The sequence below is a fragment of the Choristoneura fumiferana genome, chromosome 5 (assembly GCF_025370935.1).
Source record: "Choristoneura fumiferana chromosome 5, NRCan_CFum_1, whole genome shotgun sequence".
Taxonomy (NCBI): Eukaryota; Metazoa; Arthropoda; class Insecta; order Lepidoptera; family Tortricidae; genus Choristoneura; species Choristoneura fumiferana.
The window spans coordinates 1272962-1286643 of NC_133476.1; the positions used below are offsets into that span (position 1 = coordinate 1272962).

The 13682-nt window shown below is 39.9% G+C and overlaps 2 protein-coding genes across 2 annotated transcripts in view; both read left to right on the top strand.

Moving 5' to 3' along the window:
• Positions 1–2291: 2291 nt before the first annotated feature.
• LOC141427876 (death-associated protein kinase related-like) overlaps positions 2292–13682 on the top strand; it is a gene marked incomplete at its 5' end in the record, with an annotated part of 23453 nt that continues 12062 nt past the window's right edge. Inside the window, one exon of the mRNA XM_074087466.1 lies at positions 2292–2471. Coding sequence (XP_073943567.1) covers positions 2292–2471 — 180 coding nt within the window. The remainder of the gene's footprint in view (positions 2472–13682) is intronic.
• Positions 2882–9964, top strand: LOC141427659 (death-associated protein kinase related-like). The gene is given in 7 exon segments (XM_074087262.1): positions 2882–2977; positions 3656–3890; positions 3893–3955; positions 7565–7680; positions 8659–8683; positions 8686–8771; positions 9947–9964. Coding segments are annotated over 7 exon segments (639 nt in total).

The following is a 13682-nucleotide window of genomic DNA, read 5'->3' on the forward strand; positions in this document are numbered from 1 at the left end:
GGTTTCCAAGTTTATTGGTTTAGGTTATAAAACTGTCGAGCTCTTGCTTTCCCAGCTCTAGTAGGTACACTGTTGGACCCCCCATACACGTCCTATTGCTTCGATTAGAATAGACTAGACCTAGACAGACTAGCTTTAACCCGGTTCATCCGTCTTCTCGTTTTTGGACATCTTATTCAATGCTTGCCGATCCGCGGTCCTCCATGAAAAACTTTCGGCCCTAAAGCCATCTATCCTCCTACTATGTGGCCTGCCATTGTCCACTTTGACGAGATAATCCGCACATTTGTCATACTTTTTTAGGGTTCCGTACCCAAAGGGTGCCAACGGAACCCTACTACTGGGACTCGCGTTGTCTGTATGTCCGTCTGTCTGTCACAGGCTCTATCTCTTGAGTCGTAATAGTTAGATATTGAAATTTTCACGGATTATGTATTACTGTGGCCGCTATAACAACAAATACTAAAAACAGAAAAAAATAGGTATTTAAGGGGGGCTCCCGTACAACAAACGTGATGTTTTGCCGTTTTTTTTGCTTTATATTAATAACGGCAACAGGTAGAACGCTTGAATATTCACAGAATCTTTAGTTGTTACAGTCAACCAGCACCAATATCTGACACAACAAGCGTGCATAAATATCTGACACGAACTCTATTTCTAGGGCCGGGAAAGGACTTTTGCACGCTCTGCTGTGTCAGATATTAATGCTGGTGACTGTATAATCATTTTGAAAATAAACTATTAAATTAAAATAAATATTTTAGGGGGCTCCATTACAACAAATGTTTTTTTTTTTTGCCAATGTCTAATGTTGTAGATAATAGTACGGAACCCTTCGTGCGCGAGTAGAGAGGCCACAGGTCAAACACTAAGCCACCAACTTAGTCTATCATGACTACTTTAATTTCAATGTTTCATCATCCTCAGCCTTATATCGTCACTGCTGGGCACAGCCTCCTCTCAAACAGAGAGGCTTAGGCCAATAGTTCCACTCCGGGCCCAAGTGCGGATGGGAACTTCACACACACCATTGAATTGCTTCGCAGGTTTGTGCAGGTTTCCTCACGATGTTTCTCCTTTCACGCGCAAAGTCTCGTGGTAAATTTCAAATTAATTCCGCACATGAATTCCGAAAACTCAGAGGTGCGAGCCGGGGTTTTGAACCCACGACCCTCAGCTTGAGAGGCGATAGGTCAAACCCACTAAGCCACCACGGCTTTTTATTTCAATGTTATCTTTCAACAAATGAACCTAAGTGAAAGGATATCCGCGCGCGAACTCGAAAAAACAGCGGGGGGCGGTAATTAGACAGCCTGGAACAGTCACAGAATGAGGTATTCCACTCAGCTGGCACGAATTTTCAACCTTGATACCAAGGTGTTAAGGTCTTAAGAGGTGTCCGTGAGATACGTGAATGAGGTTGGCTGTTAACTACGCGTGTGACGCTTTATGAAATTGCCTAATCACTTTAAACAGAGAATGGGATATTTGCAGCTGTATCATAAAGTTAATTTGAGTATTAGTGCTGTGAAATAGCTGCTGAGAAATAAAATAGATAATTAGTCTCAGAACTACGTACAGTCGAGTGCAAAATAAGTATCTATTCGACCCACTCAACAATATGTTTACTACGGCCGTATTGCGTCAGAAATAAGAGTCTGGGTACTTATTTTTGAAACTTTGGAATAAGTTCTATATTTTTACACTCGACTGTACCTACTTAAAGTATTATAATTTATTGAATCAGACATTACTGATCTATGAGATTACTTGCTCACTTCGCAGCCGCAACCTTAAGATACCTACGGCAGCTCCCTCTATCTTCACATTATAAGAACTACTACGCAAAATCCCACAAACCTTAAGTCACCACCATCACTATGCTGACGCGCCTTGAGCTCAATCCAGAGTTCAAAGTTCGCGGTCACACATTGTATAAGAGAAAACATAAATCCTTGGAACTAATTAAACGTCTTAATACATAGGCCACACACATAAGACACAATGACAAAATCTGGGCAATGACGAAGCATGTGGGCAGGTTTGTGGCAGGTTTCCTCACGATGTTTTCTTCACCGCAAAGCTCGTGGTAAATTTGAAATGTAATTCCGCACATGAATTTCGAAAAACCCAGAGGTGCGAGCCGGGGTTTGAACCCACGACCCTCTGCTTGAGAGGCGATAGGTCAAACCACTAGGCCACCACGACCTCTAAAAAGTCTGTTATTAAACGTAAATGTGACTTAATTGTGATCGCTTTATACGATTTGTGAACATGTTTTTTCTCCTCGTTCCAGGGGTAAATTCGCGTCGGTCCGCAAGATCCGTCACCTGGTGTCGGGCGCGGAGTACGCCGCCAAGTTCATCCGCAAGCGGCGGCGCGCCGCCGACAGCACGCGCGAGATACAGCACGAGGTGGCCGTGCTCGCGCTCTGCGCGGGGTGCACGCGCGTCGTCAGGCTGCACGAGGTGAGACCTTTTTTCCCATAAAACTTTGCACCCGGCAAAAACAGACCAACAACTCTACGACGGTGTTCGAGGCTCTGTAGCCTGCTCCCGGTCAATGGACTATCACCAAGAGTCTTCGGGCCCGGCGCTTCGCTGAATCCAAAGCGGTTAGCTGATATTTGCCGGATCCGTCACAAAGGTGGCCATATAAGATCTAATCTATGCTTTGAAGAGGGTCAAAAGCTGCTCTGGCGTGAAATACAGCCTCACCCTATGAGGGAGTCCAATAGGACATCAAGTTTTTAAATAGATAGCCCTGTAGACACTTGGGGACAAAAGGAGCGACATGCTGTGGGACATGCCTTCAACAATTGCGAAACATATGCCGCGAGCAGCATCTCAGAGCCGGAGCAAGTAAAACGTTGCAGAACATGTTCCAGAAACAAACCCTCCAGCCCTCTTCTCCCCGTAGTAAACTCCGGGGAGTTGAAGACGTGCGGCCGGGCTTTCTAGCCGGTGAGGTTCCAGTACTGCCTGGGTCCTACCTTTCCAACCGTCCATAGTGGATTTATCCCGACTGCACGCCGCCATCTATTAAGCATCTCATATAAAATTAATAAACTAAAATCAAGTAAACAAAAGCAGGGACCTAGTATCTTTGCCCCATAAGGCGACTCAACAAAAAAAAAACATGTGATGTTCCGGGACTTTGTACAACGTTGCAACATCACATAGATTGAGTGTTGCGCGTCATGTTGCGGGGCAAAATGTTCCCTTGTGTATTCACCGCATCATGTACTCTAGTTTATACGATATACGACACCCTGCTAGGGTAGGATATAGGTACAGTCAACGTCATAAATAAGTGATCACTTTTGTCACTTTAACGTCATGTTTGAAAAGCCATACCAAATTGTGTAACGAATGAAAGCGACAAGGTACAGAAATGATCACTTATTTATGACGTTGACTGTACATGTAAATAATAATCTTAACACTTCAACTCAATGAGGGTGTCTGTGACTAGTTGGCGCTAGTATCGTAATTTTGGCATCGCGTTTGGGATTGATTAAATAACTAAATGAGCCCCTCTCCCTCTCTCTCTCTCTCTCTCTCTCTCTCTCTCTCTCTCTCTAGATATTGTGTCATCTAGTGATATTTCGCTTGTCAAGAAACCGTTATTAATCCATCACAAATAATTCCAGGTATACGAAACCCGTTCAGAAGTGGCCATAGTTCTCGAGCTCTGCGCTGGAGGCGAGTTACAGCGCCTCCTGGACGAGGAGGAGCGTCTCTCGGAGGGTGCGGCGCGGCGCGCCCTCCGCCACGTGCTGGAAGGGCTGGCGCACCTCCACGCGCGCCGCATCGCCCATCTGGACCTCAAGCCACAGAACCTGCTGTTGACGGCAGAGGGCGAGGAGCTGCTCATCTGCGACTTCGGATCAGCCGTGCCATACAGCCTGGAGCGCATGTCCGGGAGATATTAGGCACGAGGGACTATGTTGGTGAGTGGACTGTTGATTTTTTCAATGAAATTGAACTGCGATCGAGCGTTAAAGCAGAGATCGGAATTTTCGTGGCATTTTCGATCTGTCATAGTGACTTCTCGCTTATCGACTTCCGATATTCAATATCGATATATCGATACACAACATGTTCAAAAAGATTTAAAAGTAGAGGTCAGCAATAGACGGTTTTATCTTTAAAGAACGATCCCTTCCAATTAACTTTTGAGTAATTTTGATTAATTAAATATGCATTATTAAATATATGAAAACAATAATTTCTTTGCTTTCGGCGTCGAGACTCTAGGTCCTTGGGGTGAGGGTGCGCTGGAGCTACACAGGGAGCTCAGCAATAGGTTAAGGGAGGCAACAGGCAACCCTCGCGCCGGCAGCTTTCTCGCGCAAAGAATCTCAATCGCAGTTCAACGCGGGAATGCTGCCTGCGTGATGGGCACGATGCCAAGAGGCCCACCTCTCTTTTTTAATTAAAGTTTTAGTTATTTTAATTTAATAGTAGAATAGTATATTTTGTATTTTATGAATAGTTAACAATTTATTATTTAATAATTCAATTTCATATTTAAAGTCTATTGTAGTGCTAATAAGTGTTCCATTAGTGTCTTTATAAAAGATACTAAGATTATTATTTTACGATAATATCATTATCGATATCATTTAGATAGAGTCGATAAGTGAGATGGCACTATGACAGATCAAAAATGCCGTGAAAATTCCGATCTCTGCGTGTAAGTCATCTGATAAATATATAAAAGCGGTGGAGCATACTTATCCATGGTTATTGCTTCACCAGAGCGCTAAGATAGAATCTAATTCGAGGGAGTGTAGGTTTGGATCCTACCGACTGCGCCATGTCGAGTTGTACACTTAAAATCAATCACGAAGCTAGTGATTAATACTAACTTACCCTCATCATATTTGTAAGCAACAACTCCTAATGTGTCAGCCATTTCAGAATCTGCGAAATCTCAGCGTTCTGAAGTGCAAATGTGGCTATATTAACCAGAATTACTGAATCTGGAAGCTGCTGTCCCTCCCTTTCCTTGGGTTTGCAACTTGGGCACTGTTTGCGTTTACACTTAGTGCATACTATACAGTTGCTCGAGTACGCGTCTTTGTGTTCCCTATATCTCCGCCTAGATCTTCGCTCTCTGATTCAAACGTCAAGAAAAAAACTTAAATGTTTAATTGGCAATCTTATGCAAATTTGGATGGCCTAGTGGTTAGAGAACCTGACTACGAAGCCTAAGGTCCCGGGTTCGATCCCTGGCCGGGGCAGATATTTGTATGAATAATACGAATGTTTGTTCACGGGTTTTCGATGTTTAATATATATATATAAGTATGTATTTATCTATATATAAGTATGTTTATCCGTTGCCTAGTAGCCATAGTAAAAGCTTTGCTTAGTTTGGGACTGGGTCAATTGGTGTCCTCAAGTGTCCCATGATATTTATTTATTACTAGCTGGTGCCCGCGGCTTCGCCCCCGGTTTAGTTTTTTTTTAATTTTCTAAATCTTCTTTTATAAGACCTTCTCCTGACAAATAGCAAACACAACAAAAAAAAATTAGCGAAATCGGTCCAGCCGTTCACGCGTGATGCGTGATCTAGGGAAATATGGATTAATTTTATATAATAAAAGATTATTAAAATTCCAGCCATAAACTCAGGACAGTTAGAGCCCGCGTGGCTTCATAAAATCAATAGTGATTTTATGAAACCGCTAACGGTGTTAAACTGAACTAATTTCTTATCCCGTTGGAATGACAAATCTCGCTCCAATTATATTTCTTAATTGCATTTCCCGCACGGAGATAACTTACTGTACGGCACGCGATACTTGCGCAGACGCATCGTAAAAGTCTGAGCCGGCGACAGATTAAATTATTTATAGTTAGCAGTGCAGTTTTGCTAAATTCTGGGGCAGAAAGCGATTTTGTTACGAATGATGTTTTGTCACGGCCTTGCTATCTATGAAGGTGGCATTTTACATTTTCTTAAGTGCGGTATATAAGGAATACGGTATTTGACCATTTATTTTTCACCTCAGCACCTCAAACAGGCAGGTTTTGCTATGAGAAATCAGTGAGCAAAATCGCATTTTGCTCACTCCGTGAGACAAAGTAACTTTTTAATTATTTTTTTTAAATGCTGAGTACAGTGTTGGGTCTACTCACTGAATTCTGATGATCTGGCATTTCACTTCAACTCGAAAAAAGCAAGAGATAGGATCAAATTTGTCGATTAAAAACTTGAATTTTTTGGTATTCAAAATATATCGAAATATTTCCAAAATGTAAATTTTCCCGATCTTTTAATAAAGTATGAAACCTCGTTGCACGAAAGCCGCTTCTCTTGTTTTTTTTTAAAAGAATTCAGTATACTGCCTCTACAGTATAACTATTATTTGTTAAATTGAATGATTTTTAACAAATCTATTGTTTATTTAATAGAAATCTTAATAAAAATCATTTTAAAGGTTTAATTGTTCAACCTTTTCAATTACCCGAGATGAGGCTTTTTGCAGTATTAAAAAATAAGTGTGACATTAGTACAAGAAGTTAAGATTGCATGTTATGAGTATGCAATTGTATTGTAGCTACTGGACTCTTTTTATGATTTTAAATGTATTATTATATTTGATAATAATCGGATTCTATTTTAAAAAAATTGTTTGTTTTGTAAACAGGTAGGTATTATGTGGTTTTATTCTTATGTTACATTAAATTATGTTCTCGCTGCTGAGGTGAAAAATGTATGTGTCACACGAGACCAAAGTTTTTTTGCATCTCGTGTATTTCAATCCCTTGCTGATCTCAGGATTCTAACCTAGAATCACTCGCTAACGCTCGTGATTCAATTATAGAATCCTTCGCTTACTCGGGATTCAAAATCAACACTCGCAACAAAAAACAACTTTGCTCTCTTGTTGCACAAATAACTATTTATTTTATGAATTAAACAAATTTTAAAGCTAACTTTGCATAGACATAGACAGAGAGTAGTAGTAGTAGCAGTTTTTGAAAGAGACAGATTTATAGAATTTCAAAAAGTCACTACTTATAGAAATTAAATTTTTCAACTGATTTTTTTTTCTTCGTCATGAGTACATTGTCTGTTTATCTATATTTTCATAATAATTATAGAGGATATGGTAAATTCAAAATTTGTCAAATACTGTATTTCGAACGAGAGCCTATTAGAAGCCCGAAGTCGAAGACTGAGAGGGCTTTAATTAAACGTTGGTCGTAATTCCAATATCGTACACGTGACGTATAACGTGGGTTGCGTAGAACATATGTATGAGAACAGCGTTGCGGCTTGCCGTAACATTATGCTGAGTGGGGCCCACTTTATACTATTCGATGTTATTTTTATTCTTTCCATCTAATGTATTTTTATGTCTCTCTCTCTCTCTCTCTCATATGAAGAAAAAATAAGAACACAAAATAGTAAAAATTACAAATATTTGTTTGTGCCCGAAATTCCCGCCTCAGCATAAAATTCTCCTCGGTTGGAGCCAGCGCTGGTCTTCCGGCGAGACCATTTTAACATTAACTGTAGTCTGATCTTCCTTTCCTTCCTGCAGCGCCGGAGATCCTGTCGTACGAGCCGTTGTCGCTGGCAGCAGACATGTGGTCGGTCGGCGTGCTGGCTTACGTCCTCGTCAGCGGTTACTCACCGTTCGCTGGCGACACCAAACAGGTAAGCGCCTTTTTGTAGCCCGTGTTATGTCCCACTGCTGGGCAAAGGCCTTCCCTTTCCTCCGCCACTCTTCCCTATTTTGGGTAAGTGGGCATGCACCTGCCAATCGAGAAAAGCACTCAGGTCTTACATATAGAAATGAAATATTTTTATATTCTCCCGTGGGTTAGAATTACACCTCTTCATTTCTTCCGTGGATGTCGTAAGAGGCGACTGAGGGATGATATAGGTTAAAGTATACCGTAGGCGGGCTGGCAACCTGTTACTATTGTAGGTACCTTTTTTTATCAAACTTTAACCTAAAATTGCTAAAAGTGGCTCCGAAGCGGTAACGTTTCGTGTGCTCTGCCTATCCCATTTGGGAATACAGGCGTGATGTTATTGTGTGTGTGTGTGTTTTGTGTGAAATATTTTTCTTGCGAGAACACAGTTAACACGTTAGGTACAGACATAACTACACTCTCTGTGGCCTGATTGTCTAACACAATTGGAATCACAATCGTTTTCACCACTCCTTTCTGTCACACCGTATAAGACGAGTGTAGAAAGAGACGCTGAATGCGATTGCGAACGTCAGCGCGTTAGACAATACGGCATCTGCTCTAAGACATTATTGGTCTATGCACGCAAGTGTATTTAGAAATTCAAGCCCCACAACAGTCTCTTCAATCAAGCCTTTTTTTAGTAAATACGTCTGAAACATGTATTATAAAATGTGTATCAGCTCTCAGATTCTACTTACCTTAGCAAGGCGTATAATGACGTATCAGACAAGGACTGACATGGATGTATAAGTAGTAGCGGCGTTTGCGACCGCCCAGAGCGCCGGACTTAAAGGGGCGCTTCAAGCCTGTACCTTCTAGAAAATTCCCTAAAGTTTGGGGCGCCGAGGACATCTCACCCAGGGCGCTGGAAGTGCTAAAACCGGAACTGGTTCTCGATGACTGTTTGTTAATACAGATTATTGTATGTTCTTAGGAGACGTACCTGAACATAGCGCAGTGCAGCTGAGCTTCCCTGGCGACCTGTTCCGGGGCGTGTCGGCGCGCGCGCAGCAGTTCATCCGCGACACGCTCGTCGTCGATCCCAAAGTGAGTGTCTTGGCTAACGGACATGGGACACACTTATCTGTTAAACTTCTTTCCTACTCTGGGGGGGCTACTACGAAAATCGAAGTTTCGTATCGTACCGTCCCTTTCACTCTCGTACTAACAGCGAGGCGGCAAGGTATGTGTTGTAGTATCTGTGACGCGGTCTGTCATCGTGACAGCCCCCGCCTTTTTAACTGGCAGAATAAAGAACGCTGAATATAATCTAACATGGTGGCAGCGGTAAAAAAACCAATAAGGGAGATTTAAAAGAGATATTCGCGATAAAACATTAAAATGGGTGAAGAAAAGATTGATGCAACCGGTGCAACCGGTGGCACGGGTGGCAGCGTGGCGGCGCCAGAGAAGTTTTCTTTTAACCCAGCACAGTGGGCTGTTTGGAAGAAAAGGTTCGTAAGGTACATGAGCCTTAGTGGCACGAATAAGAAAAATGATGAGGATCAATTAAACTGTTTAATTTACCACATGGGTGATCGTGCCGAGGACATAGTTTTGCAGTTCGAGAAAAATCTAAACTATGAAAAAACACTGGCGGCATTTGATAATTATTTTCTGCCCAAAAGAAACGTGATTTTTTGAGAGATTCAAATTCAATTCAAGAAGCCAGCAAGCGGAAGAACCGTTCGAAGACTTTTTAACTGATTTATATAAGCTTAGCGAAACTTGCGACTATGGGTCGTTGAAAGAAGAGCTCATTCGTGACAGAATAGTGATTGGGCTGAAAGATAAGAGGACCAGTGAGAGATTACAGTTGAAAGAAGATCTACAGCTCAAAGATGCTATATTGATAGCTAAGCAAGCAGAGGCACAACAGAAAGAAAATGAAACATTAATGAAACATAGCACTGCAGAGGAAACTATCAACAAAATTAGAATAAAGGAGAACAAGCAAGGAAAACAAAGCTGTTGGTTTTGTGGTGGCGGTCGTCATCCAAAAGATCAGTGTCCAGCATTAAAAGTAAAATGTTTCAACTGCGGGCGTATAGGACATTTTGCAAGTCTGTGTCGTGCCAAGTACATGAAAAGAATGGAAGAGGACCTACAAGAGGCTGCAGCTGTTTTTAAGGTGGGCTCATGTGAGATGTCACAAAAGTATGTGATTAAAGTGGATGTTTTCAGTAGAGACACATATATTGATAAGCTAAACTTTTTGATAGACACAGGTGCCGACATAACTGCAATACCGGATTGTATCAGCCGTCTCCAGGTGACAAGATGTGAGGACAGCGTAAAGGGTCCAGATGGTAAACCATTACATGTTAAAGGTACAGCTACATTAAGGTTAGTTTATAAAGATAAAGTGTATTATGGCAAAGTTTATATTATAAAAGGCTTAAAAAGTGCTATACTGGGGCGGCCAGCTATTGAAAGCATGAACATGATATCAATTTGTTCTATGACACATAGTAATGTAAAAAATAATCATGACTTGATAGAAAGTGGTTCCAAAGTCTGTGTTGAGAAGGAATTTCCTCGCATATTTGATGAGTTAGGTGTGTTCAAAGATAAATTCAGTATAAAGTTAATAGATAATCCTCAACCCTATGTACAAGCAACACCAAGAAATGTGTCTATTCCTTTACTGCCGAAAGTCAAAGAAGAATTAGATAAGTTAGAGAGTTTAGGTATTATTAGCCCTATAGAAGAACCAACAGATTTTGTTTCCCCTATTGTAGTAGTCTACAAAAATGATAAAGTAAGAATATGTGGGGATTATACAAAGGTGAATCAAAATATTAAAAGACCTATCTATCCTATACCTAAAGTTGAAAACACATTAGCACAGCTTAAGGGAGCAAAATATTTCTCGAAAATTGACGCAACTTCAGGTTTTCATCAAATCAAATTAGATGAAGATTCAAAAAAGCTTACAACAATAATAACTCCATTTGGGAGATATATTTACAATAGATTACCTTTTGGACTTAACTGTGCCCCAGAATATTTCACTATGAAATTTAATAATTTATTTAGAGACTTAAAAGTTGCTATACACATGGATGATATATTAATATATGAGGAAACTCAGGAGAAACATGACAGTGCATTAAGGGAAGTTCTTAAAAGATTGGAAAAGGAAGGGATTACTATTAATAAAGGGAAATGTAAATTCGGAGTAACAGAAATAACCTATTTAGGCCATATAATAAATGAGAAGGGAATAGAAATTGATCCCGAAAGAATCAGGGCAATAAGTGAGTTTAAAACACCTACTAACAAAAAAGAACTCTTACAATTTTTAGGCATGGTCAATTTTGTTGGTAGGTTTATACCTAACAAATCACATCATTTGGAACCCCTTCATTCTTTGTTAAGAGAAAGTAATTTATTCATTTGGGGAATGTCACAAGAATTGGCTTTCAGAGAAATAAAAAATAAACTTCTAAAAGCTCCCACTTTAGCACATTTTGACCCCAGTAGTAAAGTTATTGTGTCAGCTGACAGCAGCTCATATGGCTTAGGGGCTGCATTAATGCAGGAAGACAAAACAGGCCAGAGGAGTATAGTTGTGTATGCTAGCCGCACCCTCACTGACACAGAGAAACATTATGCGCAGATCGAGAAGGAGTGTTTGGCTTTAGTTTGGGCCATAGAAAAGTTTAGAGACTATGTGATAGGAATAAAGGTACACTTAGAGACTGATCACAAGCCCCTTTTGCAAATTTTACAAACTAAACCGTTAGATGACCTGACACCTAGGTTACTTAGATTCAGGCTTAAGCTCATGCGTTTTGATTTTGAAGTAAATTACACCCCAGGAAAAGATTTGAAAGTAGCCGATGCTCTTTCTAGGAATCCTTTGAAAACAAATGAAAATGAGAGAAATAGGTACTTGAATTTAGTATTCAATCTAAGTATGAATGATTCTGTCAATAATGAGATGCTGTGTAAAATAAAGTCAGAACAGGAAAAAAGTGCAATAAATTCAAAATTAATAGAATACACTGTAAATGGATGGCCGCACAAGAGTAAAATAGAAGACAACTTGAGAATATTTTTTCAGTACAGACATAATTTTACTGTAGAAGAAAACTTGCTTTTGTACAACTCAAGAATAGTAGTTCCAAATACCTTACAAAGAGAAATATTACAAAAGATTCATGAGGGCCATTTAGGCATCACAAAATGTAGAGAGCGGGCTAAGCAATCAGTGTGGTGGATGGGATTATCAAAACAAATTGAGGAAATGGTAAGGAATTGTCCAAAATGTATAGAAATGCGTGTAAATCATAAAGAAGGCATGGTTGTAGATAAAATTCCAGATAGGGCATGGCAAAAAATTGGAATGGATCTTTTTAAATTTAACAATGACTGGTACATAGTAATAGTTGATTACTACTCTAGATTTTTAGAAATATTTAAACTAAAAGACCTGACAGAAGATAGTGTGATCACTAAATGTAAAGAAACATTTGCTAGGTATGGTATCCCAGAAGTAGTACGCACTGATTGTGGCACTCAGTTCAAGTCTAAGTTCAATTTATTTGCTAAAGAGTATGGGTTTAAGTTGATTACTAGTAGCCCTTATTATGCCCAAAGTAATGGCCAAGCTGAATCTGCGGTCAAGATAGCCAAAGCTCTGTTAAGTAAAAATGATGATATACATCTTGCTCTATTGATATACAGAAATACACCTGTTGAATGCGGCTACAGCCCAGCTGAGTTGATGTTTGGTAGGAAACTTCGTGATAATTTGCCTATATTGTCTAGCAAATTAAATAAGACTATTGATATAGGAGAAAAGTATAAATATGTAAGAAATAAAAAAAAAGAACAAGATGCACAATACTATAATAAGAGACATAGAGTTTCGAACTTGCCAGAATTGAATGTTAATGATAGAGTGTGGATAATTGATTTAAAAACATATGGTGTAATAGAAAAAAAATGTACAGAACCTCGTTCATTTATTCTAAAAACGGGCAAAGGCTTGTTTAGACGAAATCGTGGGCATTTGGTGTTAGCCCCTCATGCGAACTTAGGGGATATTGATTACCCTGTTCAGGAAGAAGTACATGTAACTCCCACAAGTTTTCTGGATTCACCAGAGCAATTAACTCAGACTGAGGATAATGAACGACAGAGTGATACCAGTACAGAAGGTAGGGAATCCAGAAGGCTTGTAAAGAGACCCAATTATCTTAATGACTATGTATGTGACTAAAATTCAAATTTGTCATTTATACTTAAGTAGATTTAAGTTTTCATTTATATTTAATGTAAAAAGGAGAGATGTTGTAGTATCTGTGACGCGGTCTGTCATCGTGACAGCCCCCGCCTTTTAACTGGCAGAATAAAGAACGCTGAATATAATCTAACAGTATGAAGTACCAATTTTGGAGCTGGCCAGCCAACGATTCCGCCTCGATCGATTTTCGGTGTCGGAATCACATATTCAATGTTAATCCCTTGGGATATTTCGTGTTTTTTTCCCATTTTATCGATATAGGTAATACCGCGCAGGGACCAATTCGCAATGCATCTCTATCTATGAGTCTGCCAAAATTGGAAGTAAATAGTTAACCCCGCTGAGTCCTGACTTTATTTAAAGAAACTTAGTGCTTAACCCTTAAACTGACTAAATTTAAACAGTCCTTGATTCAAACCTCGTCGTTACATTATAGTCCAAAAATATACATTCAATAATAGTACATTGTGTCTTAAGGGCGGTAAATAAGGAATTACGAACGAGAGTCTATTAGAAGCCCGAAGTCGAAAACTGAGGGCTTTAATGAGTCGATGTTCGTAATTCTAGTGCCGCCCGTGCGACATACAATGTTTTTCATCACATTTGCGAGTAAAATTGTATATTTGTAAAAGAAAAACTAATATTTTTTCAAAAATTGCCGATACCGCTGACTGCGGGACTGCCGGGTTAAGACCAGACGTAGT